This window comes from Phalacrocorax carbo, chromosome 19 (genome assembly GCF_963921805.1).
Source record: "Phalacrocorax carbo chromosome 19, bPhaCar2.1, whole genome shotgun sequence".
Lineage (NCBI taxonomy): Eukaryota > Metazoa > Chordata > Aves > Suliformes > Phalacrocoracidae > Phalacrocorax > Phalacrocorax carbo.
The window spans coordinates 2,758,708-2,784,258 of NC_087531.1; the positions used below are offsets into that span (position 1 = coordinate 2,758,708).

General features: G+C 47.9%; 2 protein-coding genes across 4 annotated transcripts; both read right to left on the reverse strand.

The window, feature by feature from the left end:
• Positions 1–2,843: 2,843 nt before the first annotated feature.
• Positions 2,844–6,034, reverse strand: F2RL3 (F2R like thrombin or trypsin receptor 3). The gene is made up of 3 exons (XM_064469873.1): positions 5,583–6,034; positions 5,328–5,457; positions 2,844–4,673 (listed from the first exon to the last, which is right to left on the reverse strand). Exons 1-3 carry the CDS (start codon positions 5,715–5,717, stop codon positions 3,598–3,600), a joined length of 1,341 nt encoding a protein of 446 aa, XP_064325943.1. The 5' UTR covers positions 5,718–6,034; the 3' UTR covers positions 2,844–3,597.
• Positions 6,035–10,024: 3,990 nt separating this feature from the next.
• On the reverse strand, positions 10,025–25,550 carry SIN3B (SIN3 transcription regulator family member B). Of its 3 annotated transcripts, none has more exons than XM_064469597.1 (19): positions 25,427–25,550; positions 24,638–24,744; positions 23,910–24,063; positions 22,638–22,901; positions 22,094–22,237; positions 21,717–21,839; positions 21,124–21,213; positions 20,551–20,669; positions 19,615–19,822; positions 17,684–17,800; positions 17,088–17,326; positions 16,643–16,826; positions 15,823–16,417; positions 15,302–15,471; positions 14,584–14,757; positions 14,236–14,328; positions 13,829–13,923; positions 13,179–13,383; positions 10,025–12,794 (listed from the first exon to the last, which is right to left on the reverse strand). In XM_064469597.1, exons 1-19 carry the CDS (start codon positions 25,517–25,519, stop codon positions 12,564–12,566), a joined length of 3,405 nt encoding a protein of 1,134 aa, XP_064325667.1. In that variant the 5' UTR covers positions 25,520–25,550; the 3' UTR covers positions 10,025–12,563. The 3 variants fall into 3 exon arrangements, with proteins under 3 accessions (XP_064325667.1, XP_064325666.1, XP_064325668.1); XM_064469596.1 differs by lacking the exon at positions 25,427–25,550 and adding an exon at positions 24,914–25,036; XM_064469598.1 differs by lacking the exons at positions 20,551–20,669; positions 21,124–21,213; positions 21,717–21,839; ... (3 more) ...; positions 24,638–24,744; positions 25,427–25,550 and adding an exon at positions 19,109–19,158 and having other exon boundaries at positions 19,615–19,721.
• Between the last annotated feature and the right edge of the window lies 1 nt (position 25,551).

Consider the following 25,551-nt stretch of genomic DNA (forward strand, 5'->3'; position numbering starts at 1 on the left):
TTTGTTGGCGAGTTTCCAAGCCTTCCTTCATGGCTGCTCCGAGCTCTCCTCCCAGGATCTTGACGTGGCTCCTGCCCATATGTACCCGCTGCTGCTCAGCAGAGGATTTTGCCACATCTCTTCAGTGTGCGTGAACAGACCATGTCCTCGCTGTGTCTGTGCAGCACAGCGGAAGCGCTGGCGGCTGCATTCCTGCCCGGCAGGTAAATAAATGCCTTTAAACTAAATTCCATCTCCTGTAAGCAGCTGGCCTGGCAGACACTGGCTATTGTGTACACACACAGGACTGAGTCAACATTTATCCCCTGGGTAAATAACAGACCTAATGTGAGCTGCAACAAGAGTTGTTTTTGGGGGGGTTTGTTGGTTTTTTTTCTTTTCTAAATATCAAAGCTGCACAACACAAACCCTGCTGTTTGCTGGTTCCAGCCTCAGCTGTTTCATGCTCTGAGTCTGGGAGAATGAGACATTTAGTCACCCTGATAATGTCTGTGTGACTAGCTTCGCACAGGCGGTGGGACCTGTTCTGGATTCCTCAGCCTCCCCTCCTCTGTCCCTTCTTGGCTTTAGTTTCCTGGTCGTGTCCACTGTGTGCTTTTGGATAGATGTTTGAAGTAATTTTATATTGTTTGGCCCTCTCATAGATCCTCGGGCAGTCAGACAGCATCACCACTGGGGACAAGGAGGTGAAGTTTGGGCATTTCAGCCAAGCATTAAACCTGACTTCCCTCACTTCCCTGAGGCTCTCCTACGTGTAATTTACTAATTCCAAGGTGCAGCCGTCTCCCCATTGCTGCCAGCTAAATAATTCCTCCTGGTGGTGCCAGCCCATCCATCACAGCCTTGTTCTGTGGGGTCTCTGTGGGCCCGTGCATTCACCCGTTCGAGGCAGAGTCTTGCTTCTGTTTTACAACTAGAAGAAAAGCCAGAGCGACCTGGAGCCTCAGAAGGCAAAGGCAGAGCAGCCTTAGCATCTTTAAACAGGGACAGTTAGAACAGGACGGTCTGGGTGAGGTAATGTGCCAGGGTTTCTGGACCCGGGGGCCTGACTTCACCTTGAGTGCTTCTTCACAGCTTTGGCACTGTCAGGGAGATCACGAGTCCATCTGCTCTTGGCAGCCTCTGCCTCCCCCCAGTCTTGCCACACCAAACTAGCTCCTTTCTGCAGTTAAAAAAAAAATCATTTTATTTAAGGAATTGAATAAAGGAACCTGCAGTTACATACCTGTTGTTGCCTTTTCGCCCCTACCACGGGAGTAAAGGAGCAGGTCGCTGCCCTCGTCTCCATCCCAGCTGATGGTCCCTCTGTCCATAGCTTTCCCCTGCCCCAGATTTTTCATGTTGTTCATGTTTCTTGTAATCATCATTAATTCTTAGCTAGGAAAAACAATTTCCTAGATTCTTTTTCCTCCCTTCTTCAAAACCCTACTTGGAATACAGAAACTCCTTAGGACTAGGTCCGTGAGAACCACTGGACACAGCATAGCCGTATCAGACTCAATGTTACTCGGAGGCTTTGGCCTAGTTCTGGTGCTGAAGCTTATCATCAGTTGCACTCCCATCCCCGAGAAAGTAAGGACATCTCGGCGCTGAAAACTCAGGCTCGAACTTTGTGAAGACCAGCCAGTCGTAGTCTGGAGAGAAGGGATTGGTTTTAATTTTGGTTTTCACCAAGGAAGAGACTCGGTGGTGGAAAGCCAGCAAGGACAGCAGACCTGCTGCTGCTCTGGGCTCCGAGTTGTTTCTGGCTTAGAGGCGTTTGCCTCCCTCTGTCAGAGAGATGCTTCTCCTGTCCTTTCTCTGACGGCCCTCACTGCAAAAGGAGAAAAGTGCCAGTGGGTTTGTAAGACACAGCGATTCCTGCTTACATCGAGTTATGTTACTGAATAGCTGCAGCAGTGCTAGTGATCAGTGATTTTTGCTTGCAATCCTTTCAATGAAATTAATATTTATATATTTGTAACTGTACATTATGCAGAGTAATCATTGCCGTGGTATTTATTTTAAAGCAATAGTTCCCTTGTTCTTTCTTGTCCAAGTGTTTTGGTCTTGCCTCTTTCCCTTCGTCTTAATCAGCCTCAGTAGGAAACAAATGCCAGAAGAATGTTCGGCTTGCTTGAAGAACATCATTGAAACAACAGCACTTGCTTTGCTGATGTCAACTATTGACATTTAATGCGCAATAACCTGGTTTTCAATATTGTGAATTGATCATCTATTTAGAAAACCTCAACTCAGCTTGGGTGTTGGGGTTATGGGGTGGTTTTTTTAGTACTCGCTATATCTGACTGAGTGGCGATAGCCCTGGCTAGGCCAGGTCTCCTGTGTTCAGTAGCTGCCCCTCTGCGCGTGCAGTACTGCACCCGTGGGAGCTAGGCTCTAGTTCTTCACCTGCATTTCGCCCCTGCACGTACATGTACACACAAACAGTTCTATGACCGTTTTTTTTTTTTGTTCACACAAATCTTAGCAAGTCTGAGTCCAGAAAAGGGTTCGTTTTAGATTCTGATAAATATTTTATTAAAAACTGATTTTAAGACAACCTCGTCTGCCTCTTCTTATTCGCATTGTGGGCTGTCAGTGTGTTAGACCGCAGGTTATGGAGAAGCCATGTCTGTACCACTAACACTAGAGAATTCAAGACCTCTAAGAAGGTTTATCACTTGTTTTCTGCCTTACTGGTTGTGGGGATATGCCCTAGTTGTGTCTGAGAGATGACCTGACTGCCTTTTTGTCAAATTCACAACAGGTCCAATAAGCAACAACCTTGGTCGCCTCTGTCATGAGAGGCAGCCTCTGATTGCGTGTGACATTACACAAAAGAAGCGTGGAGTTCTAGAACGAGGGTTTTATCAATTCTTTAATATCTCTCTTCAAGAGACATAGTTTTTTTTAAAAAAAAAATCCATTAATACAATCTTTGGCCCAGAGAAATTACGGGTGCTATGGGTCATTTGCGAAAACAGGGATTAGCGACTGGGATTTGTACGCTTGTTACCAGCAACGGGCTGACGTTACTGCGGTGTTGGTTACTAATCAAGCCAGGAAAGTATTTGCTAGAAAAGCCAGCGGTCTGCATTCTCTTGACAGAATATTTTAGTTTAGGAGAGGACCTTTCACATAGGTACCTCCTCGTACTTCTGAAATGTTTAGAAATTTAGTTCTGTAAGTGCCTGTTCTTTTTCATGTTTAGGTGAAGGGAGTATGCGTTCGAGGACAATGAGCAAGGCAGTAGCAGAAAAAGGAATAGAACACACATAGCAATCAGTCTGCAAGATGCATTAGGAAAACCAGACCTAGGTATATTGGCAAGAGCATCCCTGGCAGCGTGTGACCAGATGGGAAGTTGCGTGCGGTGCCCCCGTAACAGAGCTATACGTGTTCGGCACTCCGCACCTCGTCTGGACTCCACACCGCTCGAGGAATCCTGTGGTCCGGGTTTATTCAGTTTTAGCTGTGCAGACAGGAGAAAGGACTTGTCCCTTGGCAAGTGCTGCTCGCTGCTCTGGGTGAAACTTGTGGAATTCCAGTGTTGTCTTCATCTCATCCCCAATGTATGTCGTGAGTGCCTTGGGAGCAGGGAGCCGGGACGGAGGCTTACACCAGTGAATCTTTGGAACTTTTTGGAGGGAGTGTTTCCTTGGAAGTTTCTAGGGATGTGGTGGTTTGTTTTCTGTGACTGAAGAATCTCCTCCTCACCTTATCCCGGAAGTCTTCAGAAATGTAGTAGTAGACAAAGGGATCAGCGCAGCTGTTGAAGGTGCTGATGGCCAGGCTCACCATGTAGTTGATATACAGGTTGCCATACAGCTTGCAGTTGTAGCTGGAGTAATGAACAAGGAGGAGGACGTTGCTGGGTGTGTAGAAGGCCACGACTGTGAACAGCACAAGAGCTGTGAGCTTCATCGAGTAGGAGTACCGCTTCCCACTGCCCAGGAGCGCTCGCAGTACTGAGCAGTAGCTGAACAGCATCACCACCAGAGGAGCGAGGAAGGCACAGGCGATCAGGCAGACAAAGTAGTAGAAGTAATACCCATCATCCTCGTGCCTGGGGAGAACATCGTGGCAGAGAGTGACGCCTGCCCTGTATAGGGGATAGGACTGCTGCTGCAGAGTCAGGGGCAGGGTGAGGACAGCAGCACAGAGCCAGATGGCAGCACAGGTGCAGGCAGCAAAGGCAGGGGTGCGGAAAGAACGTGAAAAGAAAGGATGCACCACAGCCAGATACCGGTCGACGCTGATGCATGTGAGCAGCAGCACCGAGCAGTACATGTTCCCATAGAAGAAAGCTGTGGTGAGGCGGCACAGGCCTTCCCCAAAGGGCCAGTTGTTCCCCAGGAAATAGTAGAAAATCTTGAAGGGCAGCACTAAAACGAGCAGCAGGTCTGCTGCAGCCAAGTTCATCAGAAAGACAGTGGAGGTCAGCTTCTCAGCCCTGGTGGCCAGGACCCACAGGGCCAGCCCGTTTGAAGGCAGCCCCACCAGGAAGACGAGGGTGTAGAGGCAGGGGATGAGCTGCACTGTGACCACGCTGCCCAGCTGAGAGCGTGTGGCCTCGTGTATCAACAGGTAGGTGACGTTGTTTATGGTTGCCTTTTCCCCGGGGATGGCTCGGGGACACGGCGTGATCGCTGGCAGCGTTACCTGCTCGTTGGTGCTGTTCTGAGAGTAATCTGTGAGACAAAGGCAGTCTGTTACTTGCTGGCCCTGCCGTTACCCTGTGCTTTGCAGAGAAGGCCGTACACATTACGCTTACCCCAAAGGCTAGGGTTTTGCATTTGATGTTGGAGTCCCCAGAAGTGGGGTTATTCTGTAAAATGCTGTTGTGTGATGGTCACAAAAAGCTGGCAAACAGAATTAGGTGTGCAGGAGTAACCATCAGCAACCTTACTGAAAATGTACACGATTCCTCTGTCGTGCGGTTTCCCACAGCTCCCAAATGACTGCTGTGTTATACAACTATCAGCAGGCCTGGGAAACCAGAGAGCAATTCCTCTGCCCAGCTTTCAAAAGAATCCTAAGATCTGGGGCCAGCCCAGGGTAAAGCCATGGCTGTGGGAGCCTAGCTTTTAGCTAAAGGGTTTGGTTTCAAGTGCTCTCCGGTTTGCTTCTCCTCTAATTTTTCTTTCTAGTTACTTCCACCCGTTTCTTTCTCTTCTGTATCACCTTCTATCACCTCCTGCTTCAACTAGAGTACGCACAAAGCTCAGTTAGAGTGTGCTCCCATGTGATAGCTTTAAAAAATGAGTTTTCTGGGATCTTATAAAGGTACCAAGTATCCAGTACTTAAAGAAGCAGCCATTTTTCGCCCGAAGATACACACTCACCATCATAGTCTGGAGTGGCCAGGCAGAGTCCCCAGAAGGCACAGCACAGCACAAGCCTGCGTGACAGCTGTCTGCTCCCAAGGGTCTCCATTCCCGTGCAGGATCCAACAGCACACTGTAGTGCTCGGAGCTGTGTGGGAAAGGCAGCGTTAGTAACCCTGCTTACCCGTTTCCTTCTGTTAGTCCTTAACTCACGGAAGCACCAGGCTTATCCCGTTAAGGATGAGGCATATGGGGGGCTGTCACGACACGTACGAGTAAGTGTTGCCCCAGCAGAGACTTAGCTCCAGTGTCTGACGCAGGACTGGGAGGGGCGTATGTATCCAGATCCACAGTATATTTGGGCCGTACTTCCATCGTCAGAGCCAGACAATGGCTTGAGTGAGTCATTTGGTCCTCCTTCCTCCTCCAGAATATTCCTGGAAGTAACAAATGTGGTCAGACTTGATGCAGTCTGAATTTGGTTTAGAATGTAAACTGAACTTCTGACCTAAGCCAAGCGTCCTTCCGCCCAAGACAGACCCAGGTGGCTCTGTGTGAGATTTGAGGTCTTTCCCCACACCCTGGTTCCACATGCTTTCTGGTAGTGCAAAGTGAGAAGATATCATCCCCTCACGGAAATATAAATGAGGTGCAGGAGAGCTGCAGATCCAGAGACACCTCCCCAGCTCCCAGGGATCACACAGGGCTCTTGCAGCCTCATCTTACAGCAGTTCAGGGTTTCTAGGGGCCGCCTTGCAGCCTTTCAGAATTCTCTTGTTTGTTTATTTCTGCTCCTGCTCCCTGGCTAAAAAGGGACAAAGCTCCTGCACCTTCCTTCTCGGTGTCACTGCAGAGGTTGATCAGAAGTCCTGCGGGTCGGAGCTATTTGCACGTGAAAGAATCAGTCCCAGTGCCATAACATACAAATGATAAGCGGCAAGGTCTCACGGCACTGTGCTTCCGCTGATAAACTACCAGGAACGGGGAGAGCAGCTCCATCCAAGCAGGAAAGGGGCCTGACAAGGCTGCACAGGAAGTCTCTGCTGTTGGGTAGATAATGGTGAATTTCGGTCGCTCTTGCCCAAGAAGAGCTGTGTTTTTCCAGAGATGTGCAGCCTCCACCCAGTAAACCCCCAAGGGGTTGAGCGCTGTGTTAGCTGGCGGCTCGGAGCGGCAGCACGCTGCTGCCACATACCTGCTGGTTGGATGGAGAAGGCGACTCACCGAACCTTGTAAGAGGGACTGGCAGATGTTACCTGAACCTTTAAGATCCTTTGCTGCTTGGTGCCCCCCTTTTCTAACTCCTTGAGTGTGAGTCCCTTCCAGCTCTGCCTTGCACAGCGTTGCTGGGGAAGTCCCAAATCCTCTCCCATCGCCTGTGTCAGAGCCCCAGCAGGACCACTTCCCAGTGGCCATCAAGTGGGTAGGCCAGAGGGGCAGAAGGTCGTAGCTTCGGCGGCTGCTGGTTTTTAGGCTTTTGCTCTCCGGTCCCCTGCTTGGCTTTGCAAGGGCGGCAAGACAGAAGCTGGAGTCCGGGCAGTAGGAACTGTAAATTTGGTTTGGCAACCTGAGGAGCGGTTCATTTCTTTCTCCTCAGCTTATGAATGGCCTCTTCTGTGAAGGTTGCAAATCTTAGCCTGGCTGCTGTTTGATGAGATTCTTCTATTCCAAGGAGAAAATGAGCCTATTTCCTTTGCTTTCACCATATTCCCACATCCTTGTGCCGAGCATGTCGAGAGGTGGAGTTCCACTGGCAGGGACAGGGAAGATGCAATGTTAGATGTTTTGCTTTTGCGATTCTCTCAGGATTTATGAACCATTACAGAATGACTCATGTGGCCACATATTTTCCATGCCTCAGCCAGGATCCTTTCCATGCTCTGTATGCAAAAAATTAGACATAATCAGGTTCAGATAGTGTGCAAATCGCAGCCCTACTTCCTATGGCCAGGTCTCTGGAGCGGAGTAGAGAGAGGTTACTCATTGCTGTAGCCTTCATTTTTCAGATGCTGTGTGATCTTTAGTGACTGCTTTAGATGCAGAACAGCTTGCTTGAAAATTCAAATGCCAGAGGTTTGTCATGGCTTGTTAACATCTCTTTAAGTCGTGTGATCCCTGCCCCATGGGGTAACAATTTGGTTTTCAAGTAATTCATTGTGCAATAGATCATCTCCTGGGAGAAGGCACTCTTTTATTCCATGGCTCTGAACCCAAACGATGTAATGCTGGAAAACAGGCTAGGGATTTTAAAGCTCAGAGGGAGGGTACAAACACCACCTGGCCTGTCCCATACATCTTTAAGGCTTGGAAGAGCAAATTTTGGTAGGCAAGGAATGGAGCTTGCTCTTTCTGCTCTGTTCCAGCAGCTCCAGAGAGTTCTTCAGCTGCAAGCCAGCAGGTGTGAAGACCGAAACGTTAGCGCAGCTTGTACCTGCCCTGGGCTGAGCTCGCAGTCGCGATGCAGCCACGAGAGGCAGCTGACCATGGAGGCAGGAGCTCTGCCTTAGCGCCAGCAGCATGAAGCGTTTCCGCCAGTGTCAGCACAACTTCACATTTTCCACGAACGCAATGCTGGCCCTGCCTTTCCCAGCCGCCTTCTCAGAACCACAGGGCACAGAAAACTTCCACTGACTATTGAAACAGAAACGATGGTACTTCAAACCAGGATCTCCCCCCCCCCCCCCCCCCGGCCCGATTTGTCTTTGCAGGCTCTGGCACGTACCAGATGACTCTGTGCCTTGGGCACTCGTCCTGACTTTGCTGTCACACCAGCTCCCCTTCCTCTCACTTCGTGAGGTCTCGTACCATCGCGCTGAGACTCCCCACAGCTCCAGGGAATCTCCCTGCCTCTCTTCTCTTCTGCTTGTTCCACAGCTCTCTGGTTCCACTGGGATCCCACCCAAGCCCTTTCCTTGGTTACGCCACAACTTTTGTGCGAGCCTTATGCCGGGGTAATACTTCTGGGGAGACAGGGTTGGGTTTTTTCCAGCACTACTCTTCTGCTTGCTTGCAGTTTTCACTTCAGAGAGTAGGAAGTCCACATGAAGCCATTTTTCAGGAATATTTGACGTTCATTAGCATCGCTGCCGCTCACTAGATGGTCTGGAATGCCTTCTTTTGGTCCTTTCTCAGCAAGATGGTGACGCCGGGACAGGGGCTGCCTTGCCTGATACAGACAACATCATCCCTTTTCAGCAGTGGGTCTCAGGCAATTCTTTTTGGGTACATCCTTTAGCACAGGTATGGTTTAGCATTGTTAGGCTTTAATTTAGGCTTTAATTTTGATGAGTGGAAGGTGGAGTGTGCCTCTGGTTTCATTAAGATTGAGTTACATAGTTCCAATCCAGCGGAATGGCTAAAGCATGAAGAAAAACTCATGTTTACACACATACTTCTAGTGTACCTCTCACGGGGTCACAGTCCCGTCTTTCCCTCCCTGCATCGCAGTGATATGGAAACACGTTAAAAAGAAAGAAGTCCCAAAATATTAAATACTGAATTCAGGTATTCCCTTGAGCGATTCTTAATTTAATTTAGGAAACCATTAATTCTTGTTCCATCCTGCAAACCTGAAAGATATTTTTAAGCCGCCTTCCTTTGTCATTGCCAAAGCTGGCCACTTGCTGAGATGTCCAACTGCTCTTGGGTGATGTCAGACCTGGCCATCCCTCCCCTCGAGCACAGGGAATGTCATCTTTGTGAGAAGTCCAAGATCTCTGCGAGGAGACTTGTATAAAGTGGACTGTGTCCTCTGAGATGCCACTACCATCATTTTAATCAAATTATTCCACACAATTTATGCATCAGAGAATTGTTATTAGGAGAACAACAGTTTGTTTCCCTGTGAGCGAGTCATACGCTGCGCAGAAAGCAGAGTTGCCTTTTGTTATGGCAACGGAAGTGTTGAGAATGATGTAAAGGAAACTCCTATCAGATCTGGGTCACATCGCTACGGCTTAATTTGCAAAATCTACACATTTATTTGTTGCGCAGAGCTCACAGGGAACAGTTAAACATGTTATTACCCAGGAATTTGGGGAGGTTGAGGGAAAGGCGGGCGGAGGGTTATTTTCATGGTTGCAGTTGTATCGTCTTAACCTGTAGCAGATGTGCTTATAGATTTCGGAACTGGAATCAGTCACTTCTCTTGAACGTCTGTTGTATTTAGCGTGCGAGTACTTGGGGGCCAGGCCTGGACCATATTTTTGCGCCACACCTCTCATGGCAAAGGTGCTGCTAGAAATAAACCAATCTGCAAAAAGATGTGCGTTGCTGGCGCTACACGGTGTTTTCTTTTGAAACCTCTCTCTGCGTGGAGCGACTGTGCCACCCCGTGGACTCCCCCACGCTCGCCCAGCCACGGGCCTTCGCTCCAGGACGGCTCTTGGCAGCGCGCGCCGAAGCACAGAGCCACAGGCGCCGTCCTCCTGCACGGGCTCTCCTGTCGCACACTACTCACGGGAAACGTACTCCCCTCCGATGTCGGCATGGGCTTACTGCGCACTGGCTTCTCAGAGCAGGTACGGTTAAAGATTTGCCGGCACACACCTCAGTCATTGCACCCTGCGCCTGTCTCAAGCTGCCTGAAGGGAAGTTCATCCAACTTCATCGCATTTTTCTACCGTTTAAAATTCAGTTTCAGGTGCAAGACAAGGGCGGGGACTGTCAGAAAGGTTAAATTAATTTAAAACTAATTTAAAACAATGAGAGCTGCAGACTTTTAAAATCAATATTTTATTTTACTTGAATGTGCAAATAAATATAAAAAAAAACTACATTCAAAGAGCTGGCAAAGCAATTACAAGCCCAAAAGCAAAGATCCTTCAAAAAAATGGAAGAACAAACTCTTGAATCAAGGTCGTGCTAGCAGATACACAGCGGTTGAGCTTCAACTCTCAGACGTTAGCAAGCCACTCTCAAACCAGCACTGCCTGCTTATTCCATTCACGTCATTTGCTACTATCATTTTGGAGACAATAGCACTGTAAAGGGTGAAAGTCTTACTTAATCTGTTCAGATTATAAATTAAGGTTTACAAAATAAGGATGCTTAAAAATACCTGAAGTACACTTAAAAATGGGAGATGGGCCAGGACGGTGCACAGGTGCGTTACCCTCCTCCACCCTGGTACGCTCGGAATCAAATGCATTTGAAGCCACAAGATGAAACCTATTTTCTAGTAAACATTTTTCTGTATCATAAAACCATAAAATTTGGCACAGTTGTCATCTCCGCTGGCAGAGAGCAGAGAGGCGAGCAGGACTGAGGAGTATTTTGTTGAGCTGTCTGGAAGCAAAAGGGGGATACGGTGCTTTGCACCGGGCTCGTCCCCCCGCTCCCCCACCCAGCCCGCGCGCAGCTGCGCGGTCAGCGTCTTTTATCGCTTACTGCAACAAGAGGAAGGGAAGAACCTTCAGATCATTTTGGTAACCAAAATTTAGCAGAGACCCAGACAACGAGAACATGAGTTCTTGATGAAAAGTCCTCTGCTGGCAGTGGTTGTGCAAGTGGCCATGAATGCCAGAGACTGGCCTCCCTCCCTCCCTCCTACAGATTATTTTGCAAAAAAAGACAAAGAGTCAGTACAGTTTTCTATTAAACATACCCCAAAGGCCAATTTTTTCTACTGTCAAGTGAGACAATTGCAAAACCAAATGTGGTACAGTGGAAATAACCCAGGACAAATCCTACAGGCTGCTACTTCGGTCTGGCAGAAATTATAACCTAAAAATCAAAGCCACAGAAGATATTGGGGTGGGGTGGGGTTATTCCCCCAAAAGCCAGGAAAAAGTTGGAAGCAGAGCTGAAAGGAGGCTGGACTCGCCTCAAGACATTATGTTTGTAATACACTCCACGGGCAGTGTGCTTGCCCTTGGCCCCCAAAAAGCACGAGCAAAGTCACAGTGGGGCTGCAGGACAAACACAACCAGATCTTAATTTTTCCATAGATTAAGTCAGACAATTGACGTAGTGTTCTGCACGGTTCGGGGTAGGGTTTTTGTTAGGTTTCATTGCAGAAAAGCTTAGATGGAAGTACAGATGGTTCAGCGGAAAAGCTCATCTACGGTGGTTGTGGCTGGATCTAACGCTGCCCATTACAGATTTCCATGTGTCACTGTGCAGCATCTGTGCTGACCCAGCGGAAACAGCGAAGCATCTGGGACAAACCTCAGCTCCAGCGCGAACACTGCGCGGCAAGAGCTCCATCTGCTGATGTTATGCAAGTGGTACAACCCAGCAGAACCACGGAGTCCGGGCATGCACAAGGAAAGCGAAGCGCCTGAGAACACAGTCTCCAGAGGCTGCCAATCAACATGCAAAATACCAAAAAAAAAAAACCAAACCCAAAAGGAAAAAAAAATAGGCCAGACCTCGCAATGGATATTCCTCCCCACGCGCACGCTCCAAGCAGCTCCAGCTCTGAGAAGGCAGAGCCTGCAGCAGGCCGTAAGTTCATAAAGCAACAACGTGGGATCCGGCACGCATCTGCAGAGGGGCAGCTGATGGGCTTAGGCTGTCTTGCGCCGCAAAATGCTCTCTTGCCTAGCGCTGCAGCTCAGAGAGTTTCTTCCCCTTAGTTCATGCTCCAAAATACTTAGTTGATGAGCAAGAGTTAGAGCGTTTAGTACGCCATTCACCCTCCTCTCAGTTTTGGCATTTTTCTCACCAAAGCACCAGTAACAAATACTGTGTTCGTCGCCTTATTAGTACACTTAGATAACGAAGCAGCCCGTAGCGGAGCTAGCAATCCGTGCCAGGTGCTCTCAGCCCCGCTGGCACTCGGAGGTTACACTGAAGAGTTCTGCAGGCTCCGAGACGGCATCAATTCAGGAAGAGAGGGAACATTAAACCCTTCAACGTGGAAGCAGCTGCCAGCATCTGCTCAAACACCAGCCCAGCTCCATCTCTCCAGCAAAGCCACTAGTGGTAGTTCACCCTGAGCCCAACCCCCTCGCTCCACCTTCCAGTATTGGCTGGTCAGCCGTGGCCTAAAGCCAGGAAACTACTAACAAGTGTGTGGCAATGCCAAGAGCCCTCTTCCCATAAAGCTTTTAAAAGTCTCTTCATGATGGCTGGAGGATTACACTGCAAGGAGACAAGTCTACGCCATATGGAAAATACATCATAATCCAAAGTAAAATGCTGTTTGGATAAATATCATTAATACATACATTGCATTCCCACCACTATTCTCAGAGTAAATGTGTTTCACCGGCAACGCTACTTGTCTTCGTCCCAGGAGCAAGTCTCTGCTCACGGTGAAGCTGGACGGCGACTGTACTGAACCCTGTATCTGTTCACTGGGACCCCGTGGACATTCACCGTCTCACAAGTGGTTTTACAGGGCACCATCTCCTCATCTTCGTCTCCCATTAGCCAGTCTTGAACTACATCAACTGCCTCCATGGTCACGTTCTCTTCCAGCCACCTGTTGTGCCACTCTTCAAACTGCTGGTGATGCTTCAGCAGCACCATTGGCTGTACCTGAAAGCAGGACAGTAAAGATCACCAAGAGGTTTCTGGGGGAGAAGGCGACACCTTCGCCTCTTTGCGCGTCTGAGATGCGCGCGCATTGCAATGCAGCACAAACAGCGCAACAGGAAACCGCATACCTGCATTTAAAGATCTCTATGTCTTAACGTTTGCCACTCCCCCTTAAAATTTGCATGGTAAAGTAAAGGCTGCTAAACTAAACCAAAGTACAGAGCATTTACCAGCTCTCCTCCATGTTTCATCCAACAAAGAGTAGTAACTTCTGGGTGTAGTTTGCAGGAATTCAGCCACAAGACTTATCGGTACCTATCTTTTGGCTCACATCCTCAACCTCTGCTACTGCCTGAGCTGCAGAGAGAGTAATAGGAGATGCACCTGCTTGGCTCGGCAGAGAGCTCCCCGCCTGTACATGTAATCCTCCGAGTTCATGATGAACATCATTTTGTGGGTGTTGAGCTTGAACCGGCAGTCCACGTTGCAGGCACTTTCCACCCCAATCAGCCTCTTCCAGGAGCTCTTCACTTCGCTCCGCAGAGCTCTCACTTGCTTACATTGCCACTTGCGAAACTTTTTTAGGTTTCTAGGACAAAACAAGGATTACAAAGCACGTGTCACACATGGTTATCCATCCCTTAAGCCAACAGAGCTGACAGCACAAGTATGAAATTTGTATTTCCACGTTTAGTTTTCAGACTTTCTCCAGGATCTTCCTCCATATACTCTGACAAATATTTAGTGAAATGGCATAAAATTAAACCTCAAATTCCTCCCAGAAGGGACTGCTTAGACAGCCCCACTCCTTACTAAACACAGTTTCATGAACAAACCTCAGTGCAGCGGCCATAAATTTTTTCTTCTGCATTCCTGTGCAGTGCACTGGACTACAGCAGCCCCTTTGGTCCTCAAAGATGAGAGCATTTCCCTACAGTTGCTTGCAGGGCACGTCACCTAAAATCACTGCCACGCGTGCCGCGGAAGCAGGACCAGCTGCTGCAGGTGTGACTCAGGAGAGGGAGCACGCTCACCTTTGCAGAAAGACCGGTTTCAACAAGAAGCCATCATTCTGGTTGTTTGGAGCTCCTTCCACCCCAACGTACTGCTCCATATAGTTAGCCAGGTGCTACACAAGGGAGACCAATTTCAAGTCAGATCTCCCTCTCATCAAGACAAACACGGCTGCAAAGAAGCAGTTTATTTCCAAGCTGCTTTCCATGAAGCTGCTGGTATCTCACTCAGCCTTGAGCTGATTTATGTTGAAACCCTTTTGCTAACGTACCCATTTTTGTCAATGACCCAGATGTAACCTTCCCACCTCCCAGGGGGACTTCTCCTGCTGGCAAAGTCTCACAGTTTGGAACAAGGAAGCGGAAAGCATTCTGAGACATCTGCTCTGTCTGTGGTACAGCAGACTCCACGGTCACTGTGATATTACCTGGACCTCCACAGGATCTTCTGTCTGGGTTTCTTCCGTATCCAGAAGCTCAATGGTCATGATCACCTGTCCCTTCCGCTGAAGAAACATTACCTGTAATCAAGTTACAGGCAGAAGATATTGGGCACATGGGTTCACCACAAAATATTCACAAGTCATTTGGACAACAAATACGAGCCAGGAGAGAATTAAGCAGCAGGGCTCTTCAGGGAGCCAGTATGCCACTTTACTGTCTATGCTCTGGTTTTGGTACCTTCTCTCCTTACTGCTCTCCCTCACTGCTGTGGCCTTGGAGCTTCCAAACCCATTTCTCCCAGATTAAGTGCCCCAGTCACTTTATGAAGTTACCTTGAAACAGTTCTCATCCGCCATGCAACGTTCAGCCTTCCACTGATAGCTGGTTTCCTTCGCTGCCCGGACACACCTAGAGGATAAGTTACCTCCAGCAGCACCTCGCTTCCTTTCGTTCAAGTACAGCTCAACAACCTTCAAGCAGATGTCATCGCTCACTAGATGGTGAAGCTTCCGTAAAAAAAGGGGGAAGTCAGTCAGCAAGTCTGGGCCAAGAGTTAACTCTAGCGTGTTATGAAAGGACCATAAAACTCTGCACAGCATCACACCTCAGATGAAGCAGAAAAGCTTTAACTCCAGAGACTTGACATGTTTCACTCTCTTTTTCAGTACTTTGCAATAAAAGGAACGGAGACGAGCGAGGGGCTGATGTGCCTTCACTGTAGCAAAACTACAGTTAGAAGATTTGAGTAAAAAGGCCTGGAGTTTTTTGTGGGTTTTTTTGCCTTAGATATATTTCGGGAATGGCAGAATTTTGAAAAGACTGGAACTCAAAAAATATTAGAAAATGAAGAGTAAATCCCCTAAGGTGGTCCCTGTACTGAAGCTGAACTCTCTCACGGAACTTCCACTACTGTTTCCCCCACATATATAACTTGTCTATGAATTTGCTTTAAGTTTAATTCCTTGTATTACAGGGTACTGTGAGAAACCTGTCTGCAGAAGGGGGATGTGCAGCCCCCCAAACACACAGCACAGCCATCAAATTAGTTACCTGGCGAACAATATTCTGCACCAGTTTGTCCATAGTAAAGCCAATATAGGCATGGATAGTGAACATCTCCCTCAGGGTGTCCTCGTACTGCGTTGGGTCAATATTCCCATCCAGCAGACTCCTCACCATGTCCAGGAACGCGGGGTAGTACTCCTCCAGTTCCACCTCACCTGGGGAGGGGAAACGTGCGGTCACTTAATGCATGTAAGAGGCAGCCATTGTGCGTAGCCATTTACATTTCAGATCAAAGCAACAGATTAATACAATGAAACATTTAAGAACACCTGACAACAGTGGGTTGCGTGAACCCTCTACGAAGTACGCACGAGAGCCCTCAGAAGAGAAATGACAAACTAGCTATCCTGATAAATTAGCTGTATCGATAAATCACAAATATAGCGGAGGTCTGCACCTCTACACTCCTTACGGCCTTGCCTGCTGGTCTCAGTTACGCAAGTATACACAATCGAGCACTAGCAACCAGAGCATTAACAATGGACTATATCCCGGATTATTCTTACTTGGTTGCTTCAGTCTCAGCTCCATGGCTGGATCATTGGTTTTTTCCTTTCTTCCCTCACAAAGGAGCTTCTCTCTCTCCTTTTCAGTCCGATATTCTAGAAGCTGCTTCTGAGCTTGACGATAAATCTTTAGGAGCCTTGAGCACAGAGTCTGGTGAAGGCGGAGGAAGAAATACCAATTATTATTGACAAAGAATAGACTGTAAACGTCATCCAGAGTGTTGTGGGGCTCAGCAGCTGTAACATCACAGAAGGTTGCTTTTGCCTCCACAGGACTGCTTGGAGGCCCAGGCACATGTTTTTTCCGTAGCTCAGGAGTATCCAGGTTCTGCCCCTGATGGTTTTCTCTGTCCTCATCTGTCGATTCTTCAGAAATACTGTGCTCAGGGGGCTGAGAGAAGAACAGCTCAGGTATGAAGTGATGCACTATCTGCCGGATGGTTGCTTGATCCTCCTTTTGGATAGTAGGCTGCCTTTTTACATAATAGCTGATAAGAGATGCTGCATCCTCCAAAATCTGCTTATCTTCATAGATAAAGATAAGATGAGGCTCATTTGTGGACGAACTTCTCCCCTCTGAATGCTGCTCCTGATGCTGTAATCAAGAGACAAATAGATAAAGATCCTTCCAATCCATGCTCAAGAGCCATTCCTGCCAGAAGAAATAAGCCAGTATTAACGCTATGCTCGGGACGGTCATTTCTGACTGAGAACTCTTCAGAGTGCTACCGCTTCAGCAAGGCCGCAGGTGCTATGTAAACATCTAGCTAATACTACGAATGAAGGACATACACGACGGATTATTTCCTAGCATACGCACCTCATCATAGACACTCTCAATTTCATTCAGCAAGCTCTTGGAGCGCAAAGCTTTGGTGTCATTTTGTTTGAAGTTGACGGCCTGGTGGTCAAGGGACTTCAGGTAGGCTTTCTCATACTGCTCCCGCCAAATTTTGTTGAAGCCCTGCTGGGCCTCCCGCCATTCCTCCTCTTTTGCTTTCAATCTGTATGAATGTATAATCCACTTCAGTTCAAGAAGACAAGCACAGAAATACCCATGAAGCATTTTTAATGTAGCCAACTGTGATGCACCAAAAACATTTCAGTATTCCCAGGAGCAATAAATAAATAAGAAAAAGCACCACTGCTGAAGATGAGTTACCCTTTGAAACAACATCGACAGAAAACGGTTGTTTAAGAATGCTTTTAAAATTCTGTATCGGTTTCTTAAAGAACCCAGGTGAACAGAGCAGAGTGGGAATTACCTCTTAAGAACAACAGGAACTGCAGTAACTGGGTTTTTCTTAAGACTTTCAATGATCTCTGGTGCTTTATCACCATAGATGCGATAGATGGCCCGGCGCTGGATCACTTCTGATGTTCCTCCCAAGCAATCGTCCAGTCGAAACTTCTCCTGATCCTCTTGAGTCAGTCGTGACAGTTTTTTCTGCACGCTCTCCAGCACACGTATTGTGGCTAAATTGGTCTCCAAGACAACATCCAACTGTTAAAGAGTTCACAAAAGACACAGCGTAAGAACAGGCATAGGCGGAAAATGGAGACCAGCAGCGCCAGGTTTGTGGCACGCATTCCAGCCCCTCTGGGTGGAGCTAAGCAGCATCAGCAAAGTTTCTTACTGGAAAATACACCTCTGCCAGTTCTCCCAAAGGTAACACGCTTTTTAGAACTGGACTCACGCCTAGAAAGAACTATTAGACTCCAAGCAAGTGGAAAATACCAAACTCTAGTTCAAACCAACGAACACTAACAGAACTTTCAGTAATTGGCCATTGTCAAAATCCTCACAGCCAGAAGTTTTGCTTTCTGAGGCGCCAGAAAGGAAGCTCAGTAGCAGAGGTACCTCAAACCGCTCATCTTCACAGCGGTGCAGCTGCTCCTCATAAGGAGTCTTCTTGGAGCTGACAAAAGTGGAGTCTTCAGACCAGGATGGAAATGAAACCCAGGTATCATTTAACACCTGCAACAGTGCAAAGACATGACATTGAACAGAGCCTTGTGAGCCCAGAGCCATTCTCATGGCGTCTGATACTCCTCTGTTTTATTTTTGCACAGCTCTTCCCCGAGTTTCTATTGGAGGTTTCAGACTAGTTCACAAGTCACTGTCATGACTGCTGCTCAGAAGATCACAGGACTGCATGGAACCGTACCAAGGCCTGTGACAGACGCACTCGACCTCTTCGCTAGCAGTAGTTTGGCACAGACTCCAGAGGTAGTAAGGGCCTGAGCCGTGGCTGGGCCAGGAACTTCTCTGGTTCCAGTCTGTTCTCTGAGAGCCCACAAAGGAGCCAAGTGGCACAGAGAGCATTGATGCATATGAGCTTGGAATACTGATCACACAACTTGGCACATGAATAGCGGGTGGCTTTTCCAAGACTCATTTATCAAGGAACAAAGAAAGCTGTGGGCACAAGGAATTGCATGCATACCTTTTCCATTGCATGTAATCTGACTGTGAGCCAAACACTTCATCCCATAAATATGACAGTCTACACAAGCTGCCTTTGAGCTGTCCCTGCCAGGCAGCATGGCTGCATGGCAGTGATCTCCCCCTGAGCTGAGAGACCGCTCAAGGTTGCTCCTCAAGGCAGAGAGACCTTTTACCAACAGCAGATCTTTGGTAAGCGCATAACCCTGTAGTACGGTAACTCTGATTTTGTCTTGGTAACTTCGATTGCATGCTGAATTGATGCCAATGAAACACTACATACATTTTCATATATAATCCCTTAGACATAAACTGCTGACCAAGTCTGAGACTACGTTTGGACCTAACTGCACGTAGACTCCTCTCTAAGGAAGGAGTTTAGAAAGCAAGGGGGTCTGCTCTGAGCCTCGTGACTCAACTCTTACTCTTACGTGACTTACTCTTTCTGTGTCTTCCATTAGACATAAACCATTGTCCAAGTCTGAGACTAAGATTGGACCTAGCCATACCTAAGTTCCATCAGTTTAGAAAGCAAGTGGATCCACTCTGAACCTCGTGACTCAACGGGAGGGTCTTCCTTACCCTTTTTGTCTCCAGCCTCTGTGTGAATCATTCTAACTCAATTCTAACTTGATGTTCCTTTGTATGTTTCTTCCATGCAGTAATTAATAAGGTGAACCTTGCCATCAAACTTACTGAACCTCGGCAAACCCCTGTTAAGCTTTGTTAAATTCCATCAAATTCATTGACCTCAGTAAAACATATTGCTGCTTCTCTCTTTTGAGTGAGTTGCATTCCACTCATTCGCGGCAGGACCCTGCTCAGAAAGCTCGAAAGTACCTTCGCCATCATCTCACAAACTGCAGCGATCACTCTGCAGTAATCAGCAACTGTAAGTAAAGGAGACAGAGTTGCCAATGACAGCGAGAGGCGGGAGCACCTACGCTGCCGGTGTCTGTTCCCCGTGAGAACAGCACCTAAGACACTGGCTCGCGGTGCTTTTTCAGGAGAAAAACCGTTTCTAAAGGCCACATTGGTTCACCGCTAGAAAACTCATTTCAGGCTAATTAATAGTCTTTTCTGTCTGTAGGAATAAATTTGTGTATGCACGCAGACTCAAAAGCCATTAAGGTGAAAGATGAGATTTGAGATGGGTTTAGATGAAATTAGTAAAATGCGTGCGGATGCTCTTATTTCCATAAATTGGATGAATAACTGACGTGGGATTAAAGCTGGCTAATCAGCGTTAAAGCGGGGAATCCACACAGAAGCTGTCACACTACCCTACTTCGAGATATGTAAGTGCAACGTGTGTTCAGGGATTGAATAGGTTGATCCCAAAGTACCTCCTTGCAAATGGCTGTTCTTCCACTGCACTTTGGCTGCTGATAGGTTTTTGGGAGAGCCCGGTAACTTGATCCAATGCGTTTGCAGGAAGCATAATCGATTTCCCGACTCATTCCATCCCCGGATCGGTCGCTCAGGGGAGAAGCAAATGAAAGCTCCTTCACACCAAGAAAGGACTTGAACTGTGCAAAGAGTTCTGGGAATTTCCTTCAAAAACACAAGTAAGCATATTTCGTTATTTCACTCCGACAGTTTTAGGGTGGGTAATGTGTGTCATGAAAGTGAGGGAGAAAATCGAAGCAAACTGAGAAATCTTTCACCAGCATTTTACCTCTGTTCTCACTCTCTCTGAATTACTTCAGGGTTTGGGTTTTTTTACTTAAGGCAGGAAAAGAATTTCCCTTCACAACTTCATGAATACTCCCCTCGACTGTCTGAGGAGTCACTGATCCTCACCATGTGGCTCTCCCTCTTCAGATGGAAGCCGAACAGCACAAGAGGCTCACATCAGAGCTAGAACTAATTATCCCTTTCACAGCTCTGTTCTGAGATTTCATGTTTATACCTGTATTATATCTTGAGAGATTAGAACAGGGAGTGTGAACAGAGACCACCCTCCAGAATTCATGAGGTTCTCTGCCCCGAGTCATTTAGGATAACATCAGGTAGTCTGCTGCTTGTGAGGCTTTTGACTGGATGCACAGAGGAAAATATCCTCCCCAAAATGCTCTTTAAGAGCTGTTTAGATATGTTAAAAGATTCAGATTTTATTACTCCTCTTTTTGGATAAACCTTCAGTTTCTTCCATGCTACCTAGGAGATATTTCTGAAGTTAAATCCAAAACGTCAGTAACGGAGTTCACAATGCCTACCAAGAAGTAACAGAGTAAGACCTAAAAAGTACGACCCAGCAGAGAAGGCAGTCAGTAACTTACCCTAAAAACGGTGTAACTAGCTGGAGCAACTCAGAGCCAGAGACCAACTCCTGGTTGAAGAGAGCAATGCAGCGGAGAAAGTTTTCGTAGACTTCCTGACTCTTCAGCACCCTACGCACCTAGAGCACAGTTCGGAGAGAAACGATCAGGTGACGTGAACACCACTTTTATTTAGTCCAAATTCTAAGTCCTCTGACCCATGGGTACAGCAACAAACCTCTGTCTACGTAAGAGGATGGCTACTGCAACATAAGAAGAGACTATGCACAAAAATGCCTGGTTTCAAACAATAATCTAGTAAGTACAGATGGTACCATGAAGAAACACCACTGAAAAATAGAGAAAAACACACCTGTAAGGGACAAGCATTCAGGAAAAGGTTAATTATCTGTTTCTATTCATCTTCCAAACCCACCTATTTTCTCTTTTCTTGGTCTGTCTTTCTCTGCCACTTGAAAAGCCAGGCAATTTCTAAGTGCTGACACATCGATTGTATAGAAAACCAACCAATTAATAACCACATAAATGGTTGAAAGTAAGTGCACAGCATGTGAGAATAGGCCAAACACTGACCTTGTCAAAGAAGGAAAACTCTTGCAGGGTCCCATATTTTCCCACTGTTGCTACTGACAGATCTTTGGTACCTCGCAGTTTCATTTTCTTCTGTTAAAAGAACACAGAATTATCCTTAAAATGTTGTGACTCAAATGCTATCAGATTCCACTTCGCTGACATCCAACAGCTCTCTGCAAAGGCTGAAAGTCAGTATTTCCCAAATAGTGATTCAGCGTTGCTGTGTCAAGTCCTCCACAGCAATCTCTGTCAGGTGACACCCAGCTAAGAATAAGAAACCACAGCTAAAAAGGGTCACTTGATAAAGAATTCCGAAGACTTCATTGTAGAAGCAATAGATTGCCCCTTTCCAGGGCCAACACTGAGTACAGAAGATCTTGATATTTAGTATTCAACATGTTACCTCTCACATTTAAGCATACTTGAAATGAATTCCCTTTTGCTACAGTAATTATTTTAAAAATAGGGTACGTTTCTCATACCTGATGCCCACATACCTCACAGACGCTACTCATTACAACCTTATCTAAGAGATTATCTACACACAGGAAGCAATATCAGGTTATTCTAAGTTTTTACTTCCTAAAAGATACCTTTGCTGGGCCAGAAACAGGACGCAACAGCAGTGGTCTGGATCGCTTTTTGCTGTGTTCCAGATTCTTCTCGTGCTCGGCTTTTTGGACAGTGTTCACTTCACATGGTCCATTTCCTGTGAACTAAGTAAATAAATAATAATTTCAACGCTCTCTTCTCGGTTGGCGCATATAAAGAACCCTATAAACCTGGACAGAACAGAGAACATGTAGTGAAGTCACTTATTCTGCGAAATTCCGAACAATGAAGAGGGGCAATGCTCATCTACTGGCTGTATGTTTTCCCATAACGTTTTGCATTGCTAACGCACCTCTACGTATTCCACACACAAACAGAGGGTATTCAATATTCTGCCTTGTTCTAAGCGTGCACATACCAAAGACCTTTTAGCCTCCGGGAGGAACTGTCCAAATTCAGAAAGCAGATCCTCCTGTCCCCTGAACAGATTTGCTACTTCAGTAAACACTTCTTCCTCTGACATGCCTCGAAAGGGTCGGCCTTTAGTGTTGAGCTGTTCTTTCTGAAAAGACACGCACAGATGTTAAACAGAGTCAAAAACACCTCGCTGTGGCAGAAAACTTGTCAACTCAGCCAAAAACCTTATGCTACACAAACCTGAAATAACTATCAGATAGCCCAAGGTTCTCAAAGGGCATCCTTTCACACAGGATGTCGCTACATCACCCGAAGGTGAGTAAAGACAGATCTAGATACAACCCCTTTACACCTCAGACCCTGACAAGTCCTACAATTTTCACACTTTTGTCATTTCACGGGATCATCTGCGAGGCAGTTGTTGGGCCAAGGCTAGCACTTGGGAACTGTACAAGCCTGTTCAATAGGCAGACGTTTCATTTGACAGCTAATCATCAAAGAGCTACAGTGCAAACCCACGATCGCTTATATGGAAGGCTTTTTACCTGGTAAGTATGAAGAATTTCTAAAAAGGATCTGTAAATTTCTGGATGGTCAAGAAAACGTGTTTTGATCTTATTCACGTAACTGATAGCATTATTGAACTCTACAGAATCAGACTCCAAAGGAATTTGGGATTTATCTTCTTTGTACGGAAGCTGTTGCCTAAATTCCTCCGAGCAGTCACTGTGATTGTGCGAATTCTCCTGGGAGTAGTGCAACAACAGCCCGCTGCCGGGGAGAGCGCTGGGAACAGGCTCTGAGGGCACCTAGTGGCATAAGACACATACGACAGTGACTTGTAGAGAAACATAGGTGCAAGTTCAACAATCCAGCATCGGGATTTTCAAGCTGTTTCGCTAAAATTACCACACGAAGAAGAAAAAAGATTTAATTAGTTGATAAATTTCCCTACCTGGTTTATTAACACCATCAGTTAAAGAAACCCCCTAAGTGGTATCTGGCTTATGAACCACCTGACTCTGCTGCTTTTGCCTGTCACTGCGTTACCCAGTACGCCCGAGGGGTCCCCCCAAACGACACGCACTGCAGCTTCTGTTCCCAATGTGTCATTTCAGAGGAACTGTCAGTTTTAAGAAACGTTAAAACATAAGGCTCTTAAAGATGCTAAGTTTCTGAGCAACAGAGAGATCTAAGGGAACTGAGATTTAAAAGATATTTACTGCTACTAATTAGAGTTAAACCACAAGTTTATCAGTAGAAGTCAGGTAATAGCTCTGTTTCAGCCTCCGCAACCACACAGCAACAACAAAAGAGGAGCAGAGGCCAATACGTATCCCTCTGTATTACAGCAGATGTCTTTCACGGCAGGATGTTAGCGACAGCACGGCAATACCTGACATGTATTTGTTGCCTATTGCCTAAACACATTCCCCAGTTTCTCAGCAGAAGACTGGAAATGTGATTCTTCCAGGCTTTCTTTTTGAAATTTGTCACTTGTCACAAATTTGACACCACGTATTGAGAATCTATATAAATATGCCAAGCCAATTACAATTTCAGTTTTCAAATCTGACCGAAGCATTCGAAGTGGCGCTTCATGCCAGAATATCATTCTTGTGAGCTAAACTAACGACTGGTCTGAGAAGAAATATTTAAATGTATATTATACCCATTATCACAGACTTTGAAAACCATGTGAAAACTTCAGCAACATGCAATACACGTGCAGTTTAGGCTGTGTACATCTACCAGGAGACGCGCATAGCGACACATGTGACAGAATTTATTTCGAGAATATGTGCTCTGTAACCTACCTGACTATTCAAAGGTGACTGTATACTTAACTTCCCGTTCTTTGGAATTTCTATCCTATAGCCCAGAGGGAGGAAAGCATTGAATCCTACAATGAGGTCAGGATGCTCGTGGAAAAGCTGTGAAACGCGTCGGATTACTCCAGGTGTGTCAATGCTAAAATTAAGAATAGTTTGTTACTTGTATCCAAATCAGAAATACAAGTTAAGCCTAGCAAATCACAGAGGTACGTGAAGCATCTGGCTTCTTAGAGATGCAGTTTTTCAACAAGCAAGTTTGGGAACCTCAGACCTAGGAATTAGCCCAAGCAGAGGGAGTGACAACCATCTACTGCAGCCCTGTACCGGGAGTGTTCTCCACAGAGAGGCAATATGAGCGTGCAGGTTATCCAAAACGGGCAGGAAAGCCATCAACTCTAGGTCACAGAGAGGCTCTGCACTCAAGCTTCTTCACTTATTTTCCCGATCTGCCTTTCAGAGCGGGAAGTAAAAATAGATTTGCCTTTTCCTGTGAATTTCATCTCTGGAAAATGACAGGACGGACAGAGACCTTCTTCCACCTCCAAGGTCTAGTGACTGCACTACTGGGGGACAGGCCAGCAGGGTGGCCCATGTATCTGCAGAGGTGGAAAGATGATGTGAAGGCCGGGGGATGCTGCAAAGGCAGAGAGACCCCCGCGAAGGCTGACGAGCTCCCAGGGCAGCCCTGGGGTGCTGGGCCTGGGCCTTACCTCTGGCTCTTGAACTCCTTCATGATCTCCAGGAAGCCGTTGTAGGTGGCAGGGTCGCTGCCAAAGCGGATCTTCACCTGGTCCAGGTAGGAAAGCGCATCCTCCACCTGCAGGGTGAGAGCACGGGTGATGGTCAGGAAGGGGGAACAGGCCCTGGTGCACCCCACGGTCCCAGGCAGGGGGGGGCAGGGGCTCCCCACGGCACTGAGGAAGGTGGGAACAGGCCCCGGGGAGCACCGGGGAAGGGGGAGCAGCGGGGGGAGGGGCACACGGTACCGGATGGGGGGGCCCTGAGGGAGGCAGGCCCCGGTGGGGCACCCTGCACGGGGGAGGTGGGCCTCGGGGTGCCGGAGGACGATGGCGGTACTGGGGAGACGGGAGCATCTCCCCGGGGAGCACGACCGCGGTACCGGCAGGGAGCAGCGGGCTGGGGGGGGGGGGGAGGGGGGACGACGACACACAGGCCTGGGGGGGGCCTCACGGTACTGGGGGGGGAGGAGGGCGGGGGTCCCCCACGGCACCGGTGGGGGGGAGGCCCCGGGACACCCCCGGTACCGGCAAGGGAGGTGGGTGACGGGGGGGGGGACAGGCACTGGGGGCGGGTTCGGCGCCGCGGCCGGGGCGGGGCAGGTCACGGCGGGGCGGGCAAGGCCGTCCGGGCGGGGGGGGGGGTGTCGGAGGCGGCGGGGAGCGGCCCTTCTGGGCGGTGGGGGGGGGGCGAAAGGGGAGAAGGGCGAAATCCCGGCGGTCCCGGCGGGGGCGGCCCGCCGGGGCGGTCGCCGCACTCACATGCACCGGCAGCTTCTCCTGCGCCGCGGCCCGGCCGCCACCGCCCCACCGCGGGGCGCTGCCCCCCCGGCCGCCGCCGCCCCCCGCCGCCATGTTGGGAGTCGGGCAGCACCACCGCCGCCCCG

Bases quoted from the DNA above. Each gene is read 5' to 3' on its own strand.
- F2RL3 (XM_064469873.1), bottom strand. From the start codon at position 5,717: ATGACTCACTCAAGCCATTGTCTGGCTCTGACGATGGAAGTACGGCCC. The intron at 5,458-5,582 runs GTACGTGTCGTG...TTTCCCACACAG, and splicing joins TGCTGGGGCAACACTTACTC to CTCCGAGCACTACAGTGTGC. The intron at 4,674-5,327 runs GTGAGTGTGTAT...TTTGTCTCACAG, and splicing joins GGCCACTCCAGACTATGATG to ATTACTCTCAGAACAGCACC.
- SIN3B (XM_064469596.1), bottom strand. From the start codon at position 25,021: ATGCTCCCGTCTCCCCAGTACCGCCATCGTCCTCCGGCACCCCGAGGC. The intron at 22,238-22,637 runs GTAAAAAGCCTT...GTGTCTTTTCAG, and splicing joins AAATTCTTCATACTTACCAG to AAAGAACAGCTCAACACTAA. The intron at 17,327-17,683 runs GTACCTCTGCTA...ACTCTTTAACAG, and splicing joins GTGAAGATGAGCGGTTTGAG to TTGGATGTTGTCTTGGAGAC.